The 15,068-nt window shown below is 35.1% G+C and overlaps 1 protein-coding gene across 5 annotated transcripts in view; it reads left to right on the top strand.

The window, feature by feature from the left end:
• The window catches only part of FER (FER tyrosine kinase), a 162,037-nt gene that overhangs the window by 72,609 nt on the left and 74,360 nt on the right, over positions 1-15,068 (top strand). For 4 of the 5 annotated variants that reach the window (XR_002046910.3, XM_039567680.1, XM_039567681.1 and 1 more), the window contains exons 11-12: positions 6,835-6,927; positions 13,248-13,451. Coding sequence is in view for 4 of the 5 variants with exons in the window: in XM_039567680.1 (XP_039423614.1) it covers positions 6,835-6,927; positions 13,248-13,451 (297 nt within the window). In the remaining variant the exon portion in view is untranslated. The remainder of the gene's footprint in view (positions 1-6,834; positions 6,928-13,247; positions 13,452-15,068) is intronic. The other variant, XM_019289607.3, reaches the window with a different exon arrangement.

Below are 15,068 nucleotides of genomic sequence, written 5' to 3'. Positions count from 1 at the left end.
CTGTAAATTGATGTGCACCTGCTTCCCAAATGCCTTAGAACTACAGAATAATTTAAATTGGAAAACATCTCAGGGGGTGCATCTGGTCCCACTTCTTGCTCAGAGCAGGGCCATCTCTCATGTTATATCAGGCTGCAAGATGCTTTATACATGTTGAGGTTCTAAAAACTCCAGTAATGGAAGTCCCTCTGGGAAACCTCCTTCAGTATTTGATCACTGTCATCGCTGTGAGGTTTTTGGCTTTTTACAGTATCTAACTGGAGTTTTTCTTAATGCAAATTGTCCTTTTGCTTTGTACCACAGAAGAGTTTGGCTTCATGTAACCAATTATGTTTTCAGCTCCCTTAATTAGGAAACTGATCTAGGAGAATTCAGAAAGACAAAATAATGCTCAGCTATGTGGAGGAGCTTCTGTAGAATTAGTGACCAACTAGATGAGCTTTACCAACTTGAGAAATGCAGTGAAGAGGAGTGTAATACAGATGCGTTCTGTACTGGGTGTGAGGATACATGGGAGAAGTGAGTAAGGAGTAATGTCTGTTCTCTCTCTTTGCAGAAGCAAGATGTGTGGGCCATCAAATAACCGCAGTAGGCAAATGATTCAAAGCAAGCCCACAAACACGTTCTTGAAAAACGTGTAATTAAGTTGTGCAACTGGTTGCTACAGCAGTGGGTTGTAATAGGTTATATAGATTCAGAAAACAGCTGAAAATTATGGAAGGAAAATCCTTCCATGACTGTTGCATGTAGAAACATCACATCTTAACTAGTAAGGCTGATCTTATACTACAGATCTTCAGGGACAAAGACATGCTTTGAAGAATTGTCATTCTTTTTTTTCTTACTCCACTGGCATAGTCTGGGATATGCCTTTGGTCTGAGAAAATATAACTGTTACTAAATTTCACACTAGTAAGTCTTGTTTTTCAGTCTAACCCCTACAATTCAGAATGGGGAACATTAATTTGCATCCAGTGCAGTGTTTTACAATATGTGTACATCAATTATGCATCATTTCTGCTGCTTTGGAAGGTGTTACTTGTGTTTAAAACAGAAAATGGTGCCTTATCATAAAATGATTTTTGAGTAGCTAAGATAATTGGTTTCACTGTGTACTTGAGATATTTTTAATTAGCTTTGAGTGTTTAAATTTTTAATAACTATATTATGTATACATGGCTCTGCACAGTTCTAGATATCTACAATAGTGAACTAAGAAAATGCGTATTATCATTCCTGGAAAGGGGCTCCAAAAAGATGATCTGCTCAACTGAAGTAATAAGCTTGTATTCAGGCAGCAACTGGTTTTGTATGTGAGTGCCATGTTAATATTTTAAAATACTCTGGGATTTTTGGTAAAGACAGCATGATTCTTTATCTGGTTTTCTACATGTGGTCTGAGATATCCAGTTCTGTCATGGATGGGACAGAAAAAAAAAGAGAGAACAACCTTTTGAGGAAAGAGATTAGTGTTATTTCTGAAATAAAATCATAGACTTTAGGGATGTTGGCCATGTTCTGCTGTATGCTCACATTTTAATATGTCAGCATTTACATCTCTTTCAGTAAGTGCTAACAGCTATAAAACAGACACATGAAGATTCTGTGGTTAGTATATCCACTCATCAACAGGCAGGCCATAGTTAATGGCACAGTCTAAGTTTATGATATGCTTTTGGGGCTGCTCCTAAATGACTTAATCTCCTCTACTGAAGTGACTAATGCAGAGGATCATTTTCAGAAAAGTTCCTGCTTGTAAATCACAAAAGAGTTGAAGAGTTCCTGCTTGTAAATCACAAGAATTCATTCTCACACCGTACTTCTACTGACTTCTAAAAAACCAAAAATATTCCTTGTTCTGCCCGTTGTCTAAATTTGAAGCCTTAAGATGAATGTTGTCAGACACCTTTTTCATCAAGGAAATTGTATATTCAAACAAGAAACGAAGCTAGCATTCACTTTACGAAAGCAATGTTAATTGCTCTGGCAGATACTGTCTGTATGCCTGTTTTATCTGTATCTTTATTGAACATACCATTTGCACTAGCTGCTGGAATTTCCTTGTCTGGTTTTATCATACAGCCCTTGTGCTGTACCGAAATAGTTTTCATCAAAATCTCTGAGGACCAGTTCCCTAGTCAAATCACAGACACAGTGATATTACTCTCTTCTTTTAGATATCACTGATTATGTTCTTCTAATTGAAATCTGCTTTTCTTCTGAGAGCATTTTCTCTTTGAATTGGAGAGTCGTCATCACATTCCATTTAAATTTCCTGTGAAGGTTCTGTGGTTTAATTTGCAAGCCCACATTCAACTTCTGTATCCATGTGGACAGTTCACATCTGACTCACAAGGCATTTTTTTTTCTTTGAATGGAATAGTATTAGAGTATGAGCTTATTTGTATCACTGTACATACATGGCTGACCAGTGTTTTAGGAATATTCAATATATTCTGCCTTGCCCTTTGTCTCTTACTGATAATCTTCCACCTTTGATTGGTAGTGTTACTATTTGCCTGTCCCTCAGAAGCATTAATTCTATTTTACCTTTATCTTAGATCTCTCTCCAGCCTCTTAACTTCTTTGCTTTTCTAAAAAGAGTATAGACTATTTTTCTTTTACAATAACAGCTAAAATATAGCCCAAATCCTGGATTTATACAGCTAAAAAGCTCTTCTGAGCTTTTACATCACGCAGTTCAATTTAAGCAAAATCTTTTTTTCCTGTTGCTTTGTCTTGCATATATTCATTGGAAATACTGTTGTGACTATGACTCATCTGGCCTGTCTCTTTGATTGTGTCACACTGCTGGGTATATTGTTTTGTTTCTCAGGCACTCCTAAGATTTGCAGTGATTTGGTTCCGTGACAGAACTGTGTGCTTGGCGAATGGGAGATTGTTGTCCACAAGACAGTATCAGTTGCAGTGCATGACCATAGAAGATAAATTGTAGTGAAAAATCCACTGGAACACACAGAACCTCAGGCTGCTCGAGATCCCCCAAAGAGAACATAGGAAACACAGAAGCCCAAGTTCTGGTCATATATAAAGATGCAATTGAAGAAATCCTCAAGTAAAATAGCAAGTGCTTCACTTGTGTTTTTCAACTGACTTGAATCCTGCCCTTCTTTTTTGGTTCTTGGGCTTTATTTCTCCTTTCTGTCTCTTGTAAGAAGACAAGAATGGAAAGTGAAATTAAGTGTCAGAATGGTTGTCTTGTGTTGTGACATCTCTTGAAAAAAGCTGAAGTAATTGTTTCCCCTCTTAAGAAGGAAAGAAAACTGAACAGCCTGTATCCTTCTGTTCCAGCACTCCGCAGGAGCTGCCCCACCATGCTTCAGTGATACCAGTAGGGTTATAGCCGTACAAGTGTGACCACATCTTCCTGTTTACTCCCCAGCTGCGTGCATCAGCATAGGGATGTTTCAGTGGGCTCCCAGGGAAGCTGGCTTTGTGTCTGGCTGAAATTCCCTGGTGTTCTTTCAGGTGTTTTCCTGCTGACCTGCCTTTCTAATTTAGGTTCTGTGCATTTCACTGGTGTGGGTGGGATGGCATCTCATCCCTCACCTTATCATTGTTAAATATGATGATATCCCCCTCCTCAGGTATATCTAGTTTGACATAGTTAATTTCAGTTCATTGTGGGGAGTCATTAGAAACATGGCTAGTCCTAAAAAGGGAAATACCAGTCAATGCATTTTTCATAGTTCTTTGTATTGTGTTCTCATGACACAGGTGTGTTTAAACATGCTTGAATAGGTTAAAATGTTCTCTAATGACAGCTTGTATTTTCATACATACCTAGCTTCTTAATGGTAGAGTTCAATTTTTTCTGTAGTAATTCAGTTATTGCATAAAATATTAGGGCCCACAGGTAAGTTTGCTTTCTAGTGAAATTGGTGTTGTATAAAATAAAGAAGTGAGAAATCATGCTACCATTTTCTTGATATCTCTGCAAGTAATTAATTTAAACTGAAATGAATCATCTAATATGCTTTAGTAGCTGCCTTGTGTATGCTAGCAAATATATTACTCCATAATGCTCTCTACAGCATCCCTGAAGTAGAATTCCTTATTCCTTTCCAGTGTCTAGCTCAGGTTTGTTTGTCTGATAGTCGTGTGTCTTACAACTGTGAAACTTTTGTCATGACTCCATATTTGGCATGTTTGTTCTGTTTGGTGACATGATGTCTGTTGGAATGAGCATTGTGTGTAATTATAATGGACTTTGTGAGCACACAGTGTCTCTGCTAGGTTCCTTCAGAAATTTTACATAATAGCTTGAGGTAATCCTTTCACCTAATAAATTCTTTGTTGGATTGAGAGGGGCTTGACTGAGAGGTTAAAAATTTGATGTGGCTAGGGAGAGATCACTGAAAGATAGCTCTGTTGTGTATTTGCTTTTATTTTGTAAATCAGACTTAAAATAACATTCTGATTTTAACTAGTAAGATTGTATGCACACATGTACATAAATATATACATATAAAAAGAAGAATATTCTAGGTTTCAGTTTTACACTAGTTTAGAAAAAACAATATACTTAATATGCATCTTAAAACCCCATTATAATGATTTCTGTGTTATTTTGAGTTAAAAACAGGTTTCCTGTAAGATCTAATGGATCCTTTTAAGGTACCCTGCAGCCGGGCAATGGCAGAAAAGATATCAGTAGAAGGCCACTGTTGCAGCTCTTTAGTTTTATCTAGGTTACCCTAAAAATACTTGAATGTAATAAATAAACTCAGTACAGGCTACAGTTGTGTTTTGTCATATGTTTGGTTATGCCTGCTGTGCATACAAATTGTGAATCTTCATTGCTGTAAGATACAGAGTAGTTTCAGTATGTCAGGGGAAAGAGCCATGGAAATGCTAAGTAGTGTTTATAAATGTATTGCAGTTGGAACAGGACGTGCTACATTTTGAACAAAGCCAAAGTTTATCCTTTAAATCCACATTTCAATATTCACTCTATTTAATACGACTGTTTGCCTCTGTATGTCATTCAGTGATGCTAATCAAAGTTGGCACAGTCCTTGAGACTGTTATTTTGAGTCAAAAAAGTTCCCTCTTGTTAATAATTTTTTTTCAGGAGAAACTGGTGAGTGTAGAACCTTACTTGTAGTTGGGTGTTGTCACTAGATCAGCTGGCTGTTAGTGTCCACTAGAAAGAAAACTCTTGAGTTTTGGTTGTGGGAAGTGAAGTAGAATTTGTGCATCTTTTGGTAACTTATTTTCTCCTGTTATATAAGAAGTATACATTTAATTGGTATCTCATGGCTCACTTCTGAAGAGATGTGCGGAATGGATCATTCCACAACCAGCATGCAAGCAAGTACAGACTTCATGTCTTAGTTGTTAATGTGGTTTTTTTTGTTTGGGTTTGGGTTTGTTAGGTTTTTGTTTTTGTGGTTTTTTTTTTTTTTTTTTTTTTTTTTTTTTTTGTGAAGGCAGTTTAATTCAGCAGCATTATAAGAATAAAAATCAGGATTCAGCACACAGTTGTTTTATTAAAATAAAATTATTTGGTATATGACAATACTTAAGTCTGATAAAAGGTATAAAAATGTTATTGATGGGTAAGTGGGCGCATAGTTAATGAGTATTTCTGTGATGGATACACTCCCCATCAGAGTTTTCACAATTTGACTGGTTTTTGCACTCTTTTATTTAATAGCATATAAATTAGGGCAAATTGCAGACTTTTGCTACCAAATAAATAGCACTATTTTGCTAAGATAATGTTTAACCTGTATCTTGTAAAATAAACTGTATTTGGAAATAATTTTCAAACACTGCTAAATACGATGTACAGAATGTATACATTTTGTTGCTTGTTTGGAAGTCCTGGAATAAACTGAAACTGCATTTATTACATTATGAGATTTTTGGTTTCTTCTATCAAAGGTGTACATTAGAAACTTGGAAGCAATTTTTCTTTGTAACACTGGCAAACAGTTGCGGTCTGTCTCAATTACCAGTTTTTTACAGTTTAGTTAACCTAAAGCTAATTAGCATGAGGTTGTTAATGTGTCTCTGCTTCAAGTTTATTTACTTTGTGAGTACTCATAGAAATATCTTTGCTGTTTCTGAAGCTGATTTACAACCAATGAACTCATTTTGTCCATGTTAAAAGTACTTTTTTTTTTAAAAGATTGTTATTAATTTTGAGAGCTGATAGTAAGAGATGAAGAAAAATACAGTCTTTGGACTAAGTCAGCTTATGAGACCTTGGAATTTACATTGGCTTATGCTGAACTAGAGATGCGTAAAGGCTGTTTCAGTGTTCCAGTCAGAGCCCTATTCATGCAGAATTTTAAATCCAGACAATGGCTACACTTATGGTTTACAGTAATGCCAGAAGAGAAATGGCTCCTGTATCTTGCACCAATGGGTGCTAATATTTAGAAGTAGTCTGTTGTTATAGAAGAACCTGTTAATAAAAGGAAAAAACCCTAAGCATGTATTAAGTAAGGATAATGCACATACGTAGAGCTTTTAACTATGTGGGGGTTTTTTGTGGTATATTTTTGAATCATTGTCCCTTTAAAATGATAGGTATTTCAGGAGAACTGAGAGTTATGTCTCATGTTTTTAGGATATAAAATATACTTAAAATAATTGCACAAAATATTTCAGGAAATATAGAATTTTTAAGTGGTTAAATTGATCTGAGCTTAATCCTGCTGATGTTGACATTTCCTGGCTTGTATGAATAGAAGCTCAGCCCCTATCTCTTGTTAAAGTAAAATTCAAGAATTATATTGCACATTCTCCAATAAATCCTACAGATTTGCTTGTTTTCACTGAAGATTCTGCCCTTTCTCCTAGGACAAGAAGGATAAAGTCTCAAGATTTGACACTATACGTCATTCCATAGCTGGAATTATAAGGTCTCCAAAATCCATGTTGGGCTCATCATCAGTAAGTAGTACCAATACTGTAGTGTTGTGATATATTCTGTTATTTTTACATCTTAAATAAGATTTTGTTCCTTGAAACATCATGCATTTCCATTTGAATGGACAAAAATTACATTATAATAATGTTACATAAACACTGTTCTGATTGATCAAGACACAGGATAATATTGTGGTGTAACAGTATGTCAGAATAACTTGCTACACTTTAAGAGAATCACAGTATGTATGTTCTTTGCAGCTTCCACAGTGGTACTGTGTTGTTCAGAATACTCTTCCCAATGAGGCTGATTTTCCTGAAATGTACTGTATTATAATAATCTGTAGTAGGTTAGATGGCCATACATGTTTTAGCAATTGTTGCAATAATTGTATTCACCATGTTTGTTATAAAAGCTCCAGTGTAAAAGCATATTGTTACTACTGCTCCTGGTACAATTTAAGTAACTAAGTGTTATAGATCTTGCTTAAAACCCCACTAAAAATGGTTGTTGAGTATTTCCGGGGTATAGTTGGCTTTTGTTCGAATTCTGTAATTGCTGGAAAATCTTCCTTGTTTCTTTTACTTTTGCAGTTCCTCTTCTTTGTTTCATATGGAGGCTTGCAAGATTAGTTAGAATACTTGAGCACCTACCTAGGGATGCATTAGATTTTACTTGAAAACCTTCTTCCCGTTTTTTTCTTTAAGTGGAACATGCAATCACCCTAATGCTCCCAAGATAAAATCAAACCAAAACAACAACTCAAAAAACAAGCGAAGGGGAAAAAAAAACCTGTAAGAAAGTTGGGCAGAGTTTTTAAAACTGTTTAAAATTGCCTTTTAATTGTGATCTTGTCTGCTAAAATATAAGCTCAAAATAGCATTCTTGAAAAAACTTCAGAAGCAAGGGGTTTTCTATTTTACGCTGTAGGCTTGCCTCCAAGGACCCATTAAAGGACACAGCAAGCCACATTTAAGCTAGACAATATTGGGTGGATTGGTTGAAGAGATAACAATTACATATGTGTAAATGCACATGTGTATACAGAGGAAAATCGTATATGGTAATGAAGGAATGGAAAAGTAAATATGACCATGAGATAAAATTAGGATAGAAAGGCTTTTCCTCTGAAAAACATGGAAGTTGTATGACATTTGAAAAGTAACAGGAAAAACATTGCTGAAATACTGAAATTTCCTTGATGTTAGACAAAATCTCCACATTATTGTGATTTTCATTTTATAAAACTTCTAATTGTTTCAAAAATGCAGCATTTCATAGTAAGAACCCATTAAAATGTGTATTTCTGTGACCTGTGTTTTTTTGTGTGGGTGAGAAAAAGCATTCACCTCTATTTCAATGTATTATAAAACTTATGACTTCAAAATAAACCAAAAAGCTTCCACAAACCACAGAACAAACCTACCTAAAACTGCTTCAGATAAAAATTGGAAGAGAAAAAAAAATCTCAGGAGGAAGATTAAAATAAAACATTTAGATTAAATCAGGGGAAGTCAATGTGAAAATTTCAATTGGCTTAAAGTGTCATTAAATAAGCTATGTTTCACACTCTGATTTTCATTCCATGGAACCTGATGTAAACCTGGCTGTAGATACATGGTAGATAGGATTGGTGAAACCTTGGAATATGTTTGGAAGAAGTAAGATTGGCCTTGGTTCATTTGAATCAGAAAGTAAAATATGAGTAACAAGTGCAATCTTGATTACTTGTCATTTAAATGACACCTAAATGACTTCAGAATTAGAATATATAAACTAGCCAATTCTCAGTTTTGCTTTTTGTTTTGGTTTAGCGATTTCGTGTGTGTTAGAAATGCTGACCATACATATACAGCTAAAATTTGCTTCATGAATTACTACTTAGCTATTAAATGAGGTTGGCTGTTTCCCACTGACAATTATGTAACCATGCTTAATTGCTAAATATATAAACTGGTACTTAAAACTTATTATCCATCAACAAAGTATTCCAAGCAATTATTGAATATGTATTATAAAGTAATATTCACATACATAAAGAATTTGTTATTTTTTTAGATAGACCAGTACAAAAAAGGATCTCATAGCAGATTTGGGAAAGGACTGGTACTGATCCTCTCATATAGTCTGGTCTAAAATGTCTTCTTACCTAGCTGTTTTCAAATTATCTGTTTTAAATATTGAAAGGTTTTAAAGTATTTTTAAATATTTAATTTTTACCTATATTGAAACTTTAGAAATGGAGCAATATCTTTAAATGTGGTGCTATTTTAAAAACACTGTCCAATATATTTAATTGGTGAGATAATTGAATTTTGTTTGTATAAATTAGAGAGGACTAATTTTTTGTATGTCGTCTGAAAAAAGTCATAGGGAAATGGTCTCATTCCAAAAGCAGTCAGGAGTTTTTGTGTGTTAACATTGAAACTCTATATATGCTCTCAGAATGAGAAGGTAAGGGGTAATACAGGAAAAGAGTGTAGTTTGAAGAGAAAGCAACACAGCTAAAGATCCACGTAGTTTTTCTTGGACAAAACGCAAGCCAATTTACTGTAACAGCAAGAGACATAAGTTTAATCAAATGAGGAGAGGAAACACAACAATGGGGGTAACTTTCATGTACCTGTGATGAAATGCTGTGAATAATCTGAATGAAGAGTCTGAACAAATTGCATCATGAATGCCTGCTTCTGCCCTTCTGCATATTTTTTTTTGTACAAGATATTTGAGCTTGACACAAACATCCGCTTTTGTTTACAGGATAATTTTTTTATTGTTTATAGGATAATAGGTGGAATTAATGCTTGTTTCAGATGGTATATTATTAGCATGTGGGAATGAGCCAGGTACACAGAGATGGAATGTCCATAGGGTATTGTCTCAAATTATCAACCTAAATTTATTGCTTTACATTCTCATTTGTGTCCGTGCTACTCTTTTACACTGTGAGAGAAAAAATATCTTGAGAAAATGTTTTGTTCTCTCAAAGATGGAAACTAAGGAACTACTGAACATTTGCATTCAGAATATATACAAAAATACAATATTGAGCATGCTATTAGTGTAATAAAATATCATCCCCGTTATTTTTATTTAATTGGTAGTGCAAGTGCAGGAATAATATACAAGTTTCTGGGGTTAGAAATAACACACTGCTGTTTGCTCAGTTTTTCTCTTGAAATAAGGGCAGCAGCTGGGACTGCTTCCTTTTACTCTTGCAGAAGAGCACATACAACATGGGATTGTTAAACAGAGAGAGAGAAAGGGGCTCAATATAAGTAAAGAGGACAGTACTAGATCCATGAGGATCATGATGAAGTATATGAGGCCATCTCCTCATAGAAGAAAAAGTGTGATTAAATATAGAAAGACACACACCCCAGCCCCATCCAATAATCCATGAGTAAAATATGGCAATAAATGGAAATCTTGAGGGAAAAAGAACAGGCATAAAGAAAAAGAGGGGGAAGGCGGGAGAGTAGAAATTCGTAGTGTGAGTTCCTTTCCTTGTGCATGATTTGGTTAATTATTTTTACCTTCAAGCCAGATTAACAGCAAAAATCCTAGAAACAGTCTTTCTTCCTTTAGGCTGTTGAATCATGGAGTGCTTCTGTAAGTGTACATACAAGTGAGAAAGAGATCTATCCTCCAAATAAGATTGTAAAACATTAAGGCCTAGAATATAAAGTTGTCGTATTAACTTGCTGGCTGATAATTTAAGTAGAGTTTAAAGAAAAGAGGTGGGAATTCCATTTTGCATGGGTAGCTTTTTTTTTTACTCTATTTTCCTCAAAGACCAACCTATCATTTAATTCTAGATATAAAATGCAGTAGAAATATTAGTATTAATAGTGGTAAACTGAGTTGAAATCAATATTAATATGGTTATATATCCTGCATTGATACTGTTTTTTTCTGGGCTTTCAGCCATGTTTTATTCTGTAGCCAGTCAGGGTCAATATTGTATCATAGAGAAAGTATGTTGGAATTAGAAGACTTGTTCACAAAAATAAAGCAATTTAAAAATAATTCAAATAACACTCAAGACAAGAATAATTGCCGCCTACTTCATCAGAAAAACCACAATGATATGATAAAAAGTAAAGGTAAGGTAAAGTGAAGGACAATCAACAGAGAAAACTTTGTGGAATTTCCATTGTTTCCATCTAAAGTGATAAATAATACTTCAATCAAATTTAAAAGGGAAGGAAAATTGATGATAGAGTTATAGACGGCACTGTACTTATCTATGTCTAAAATGCTCCGTGTTCCTTCCATAAGCTCCTTCTCTGTCATAAAGGCTCTTAAGATGTTTTGTTTTGGGATGTGATCCTGACTGTCTGAATGGTGCCTTAGCCTCTTTGTGCATAAGCAGGTGTTACTGTCTGGTGGGTTCCTTTTTAAGCTATAAAATAAATTGCATGTCAGGTTGGGTTTTTTTAAACTTTGTTTTGTGAAGGCCATGAAGTAGATTAGTAACCCTATACTGGCCTTTTATACTTAGAAACTTTCCCTCTCAAGTAGAAATCTGCTCCTGTGTTAAAGGGTTTGCTGCTGTGAACATAACAGAGATCTAGGTTTTCTTTCAAGTCAAGCTCAGCATCTTTGAACAATAAATGTTCAAGTAAATAACGTTGTCTAACCTTTTGAAAGCTTTTGTCTTTATTTTAGGAATTTGTGAAAGAAAATGACATAATGTCGTTTAACAGTGGCTGACAGCTTTCACCTGAGATGGTTTTTAACTGTTGATGAAACTGAAAGATATGACTGCCTTCTTGGCCAATCAATATCTCTGCTTTTTAGCAGCTCACTGTGCTGATAAACACATAACCTTGGAATACAGCTTTTGCCTCTAAAAACTCGGTGTAATTTGTGTTCAAGCTGTAGTTATTTCTTATGTAGTCCTTCCTATCTCTGACTCTGTAGAAGAGCACACTCACTCTTTCTAGTGATGTCTGTTGGTTATAGTACTTGTTACAAATCTCAGGTATGAAATTCTCCTTGAGAATTTCATCCATGATGGTTCTCTCTGTCTGTTGATGTCTGAAAACAAAAGCGTCTGTCAGGTTCTTAGATATGTTCTCCAGCTTTCCATCAATATCCTGAACTAAACTAGTCCTTTGAGGTATAACTTAGGCAGCCAGGAGCCAGTAAAGACATTTTTCAATAGTTAAAACTTTATGCAAGTGCTAAAGAATTGCAGATATTTGGAAACAAAAATTTCTGAGTAGATTCCCTTTCTTGGGTCTGCTCATTTCCACTCTGAAAGTCTGAGATCATTCCTAGTGTTTTTTAGACTAGGTGAGGGGTTGTAATCTAAGTGTCTTCTGAGGAAGACCCTAAATGTGCAGGTGGCCTCCAAGCTGGGTTTTTAGCAGGGCAGAGCAATAGGAGAGGTTAATTCTGAGTGGTGTGCTTTGTTTGCATGTGTTTGGTTGTCCTTCACTGAGGTGTAGGTCTCCGTGCTGATATGTAGATGCAATTCAGGAGGCTGGGAAACATTCACATACCTGTTTTACTCACAGTACAGTGTGCACTGCGTTACTTGTTCAGCATTTTACCACTCTGGCTGTGAGAATTTCTATGAGCTCTGGCAGTGGTTTTGAATGACATACAGCTTAAATGGGGGCTTGCCTTCCTACCCATAACAAATAAATCTGAGGTGGTCATTGACAAAGTACAGAGTTTTCTTCAGTGTTTCTTAAATAATGTAGGCATGTTAATGTGTGAAATCATAGGTTAAAGCTCATGAACTTCCACTTACCACTGTTAGTTTCCATTTGCAGTCAATTCCATGTAGTGAAAATAACAGAGTTCATAAGGACACTACACTCAGGTGTGTATTCTGCACTACAGGGTGCATGCTAGGAAAAAAGTCTCATAATTATTGATTGAGTTGGGATGCAATTGATAAATTCTGCGAAAACAGTTTACCAATTCAAGTCATTTGTATAAGTCAACTTATTATGGTTTTGTTTGAGAAGTTTCTGTCTGGATAGAGACATGAATAATACTCAGTTGTTAATAGCATGTCAGAATGTGTGAGAAAGAGTTGGTTAGTATGGGTTACAAAAACCAGCAGGCCAGATAAAAGATATTACATGTTTTTATGGATGGTGCCTTAAACTTGTGCTTTTGACATACTGATTTTTCAGGTAAACAGAAAAGAAAGTGATCAATATGCTTTTGTGCAAGTAAGAGCCTTGATCTTGTTGGTTAATTGAAACACATAATTTAGATACATAAAAGAGAAATTATTGTTGTTTGTGATACTTTTCATGTACAAGTAAACTCTTAAAAATGTACTAATATAGTAACATTTTTCTTCAATATTTTTCCCAAGTTCTTTGATGTAATCTCAACCACTGAGAAACCGTTGTCTGAGCAAGATTGGTATCATGGTGCAATTCCAAGAATAGAAGCCCAGGAGCTGTTAAAACAGCAAGGAGACTTCTTGGTGCGAGAGAGCCACGGGAAACCTGGTGAATATGTCCTTTCTGTGTTTTCAGATGGACAACGGAGACACTTTATCATACAATATGCTGATGTACGTCTCTGATATAGTACTGAATATTCAATTTAGGATCTACATAGTTTACTATAGCAAATGGATTTAGCCTTTCTGTGAAAGTGTGAAAAAGTGTTGGAAATACTTCCATCAGTGCTGGAATCAGGGGAAAAGGTCGTTTTGGGAAACAAAGGAAAAATGTGAAGTATCAGGTTATTCAATATCTTTTATCTTATATTGAAAAGCCAAGATATTTCTATAAATGTTTTGAAATCTAGAACTTGTTACTCCTTATTTATGCATGTACATTTGGTTATTTTAAACCCATTTTCGTTGTTGGTGCAAATTAGGTTACTTTTCGTTCAGACTGTAAAGATCACACTGAATCTTCCTGAAAAATGGAAACAGCCATGGAGAAGAAAATAATCTCTATTGGTTTTTATACAGATGAGAATTGGAGCCCAATTGGACTTGAGATGCTTATGTTCTTTTTAGTCCTGTGGTTATTGTTTTGTTCAGTATAACACAAACGCTTCTGGATGTTGCGCAGTGTGCATGCTTCTAAGGACCAGAACTGAACCCCTTGTTGCTCTGACTAAGGAAAAATTGATAACTTAATTAACAATATATTAGTTACTATCTGCCTTTATGCAGTGTATTTCTTTTTATTCTTGTTAATGCACTGCTTGGTTTTTTTAATGTATGTATTTTTCTTTTTACCTTGCAGAATTTTAAACTTATACGAAATGTGCCAGTTGCCATAACATTACTAGAATTTTTTCTTGACGTATGAAATTGCAGCAAATCATTCTCAGTTTTGATTCAGTAGTGGTGTCTTTTCAGTCTCTTGTAATAAAGTTTCCCACATACAGAAAAATTCTCAAATTTAATCGCATAATGATATTTACACTGAGGGAATTTCAGTCTGAATCCCCAGATGATGCAACATGCCTGGGGTAACTCAATATTGTGTACCTGGTTTATTTCCTTTTAATGAGAGGCAGTGATATTTTTCAAACTTCAGAGAGGCTGGAATGCTTCTCTAGGATTTAATGATTATAGATACTTGTCATGCTGGAGAGTGTTCATTAGTTCTCACCTAGAATTTTCCTTGTAGAAGTAACACACACACAGTCAGTTTTATTTTATTTTGATTTTATGACCTTAAAGTATTTTGATGTGTCAGAGTGCTGAATGAGAAAATAAAAGCAGTAGAATTACCTGTACCTAGAGTCTTACAAGATGCTTGGTGTTCCCTGACTGGACCCAGCAGAAATAAATACACATTATATATGTGGTGTGACTGAAATAATTTTGTGCAAATCATTGTATGTGGCAAGTAGATCTTCAAAAAGATAGATTGGACTGTCAAGTTGAAGTTCCAAGTATTACTTCGAGGCCTACCTTTAAGCTGACTCTTCTTTTTTGCTGGGGGGGGTTTCCACCAAAGCAAAATGAAACAAAACAAAAAAACTATCTTTATCTCCGTAATTTTGTACTTTCTCCTAGCAATTATATTTGAAATGTGAGACTGATACTGTTTAATGTTGCATAGCTTGGACAGTCCCAGCATCATCAGGTCAAGATATCTATCTGCTTGTACATTTGCTAGTAGAGCATTATGTTCATCTGCTCTTGGGATTAATTTGTGGTAGA

The sequence above is a fragment of the Corvus cornix genome, chromosome Z, assembly GCF_000738735.6.
Source record: "Corvus cornix cornix isolate S_Up_H32 chromosome Z, ASM73873v5, whole genome shotgun sequence".
In the NCBI taxonomy this organism is placed as follows: domain Eukaryota; kingdom Metazoa; phylum Chordata; class Aves; order Passeriformes; family Corvidae; genus Corvus; species Corvus cornix.
Note: the sequence above shows the minus strand (reverse complement) of the source record. Positions and strands in the feature narration are given on the sequence as shown.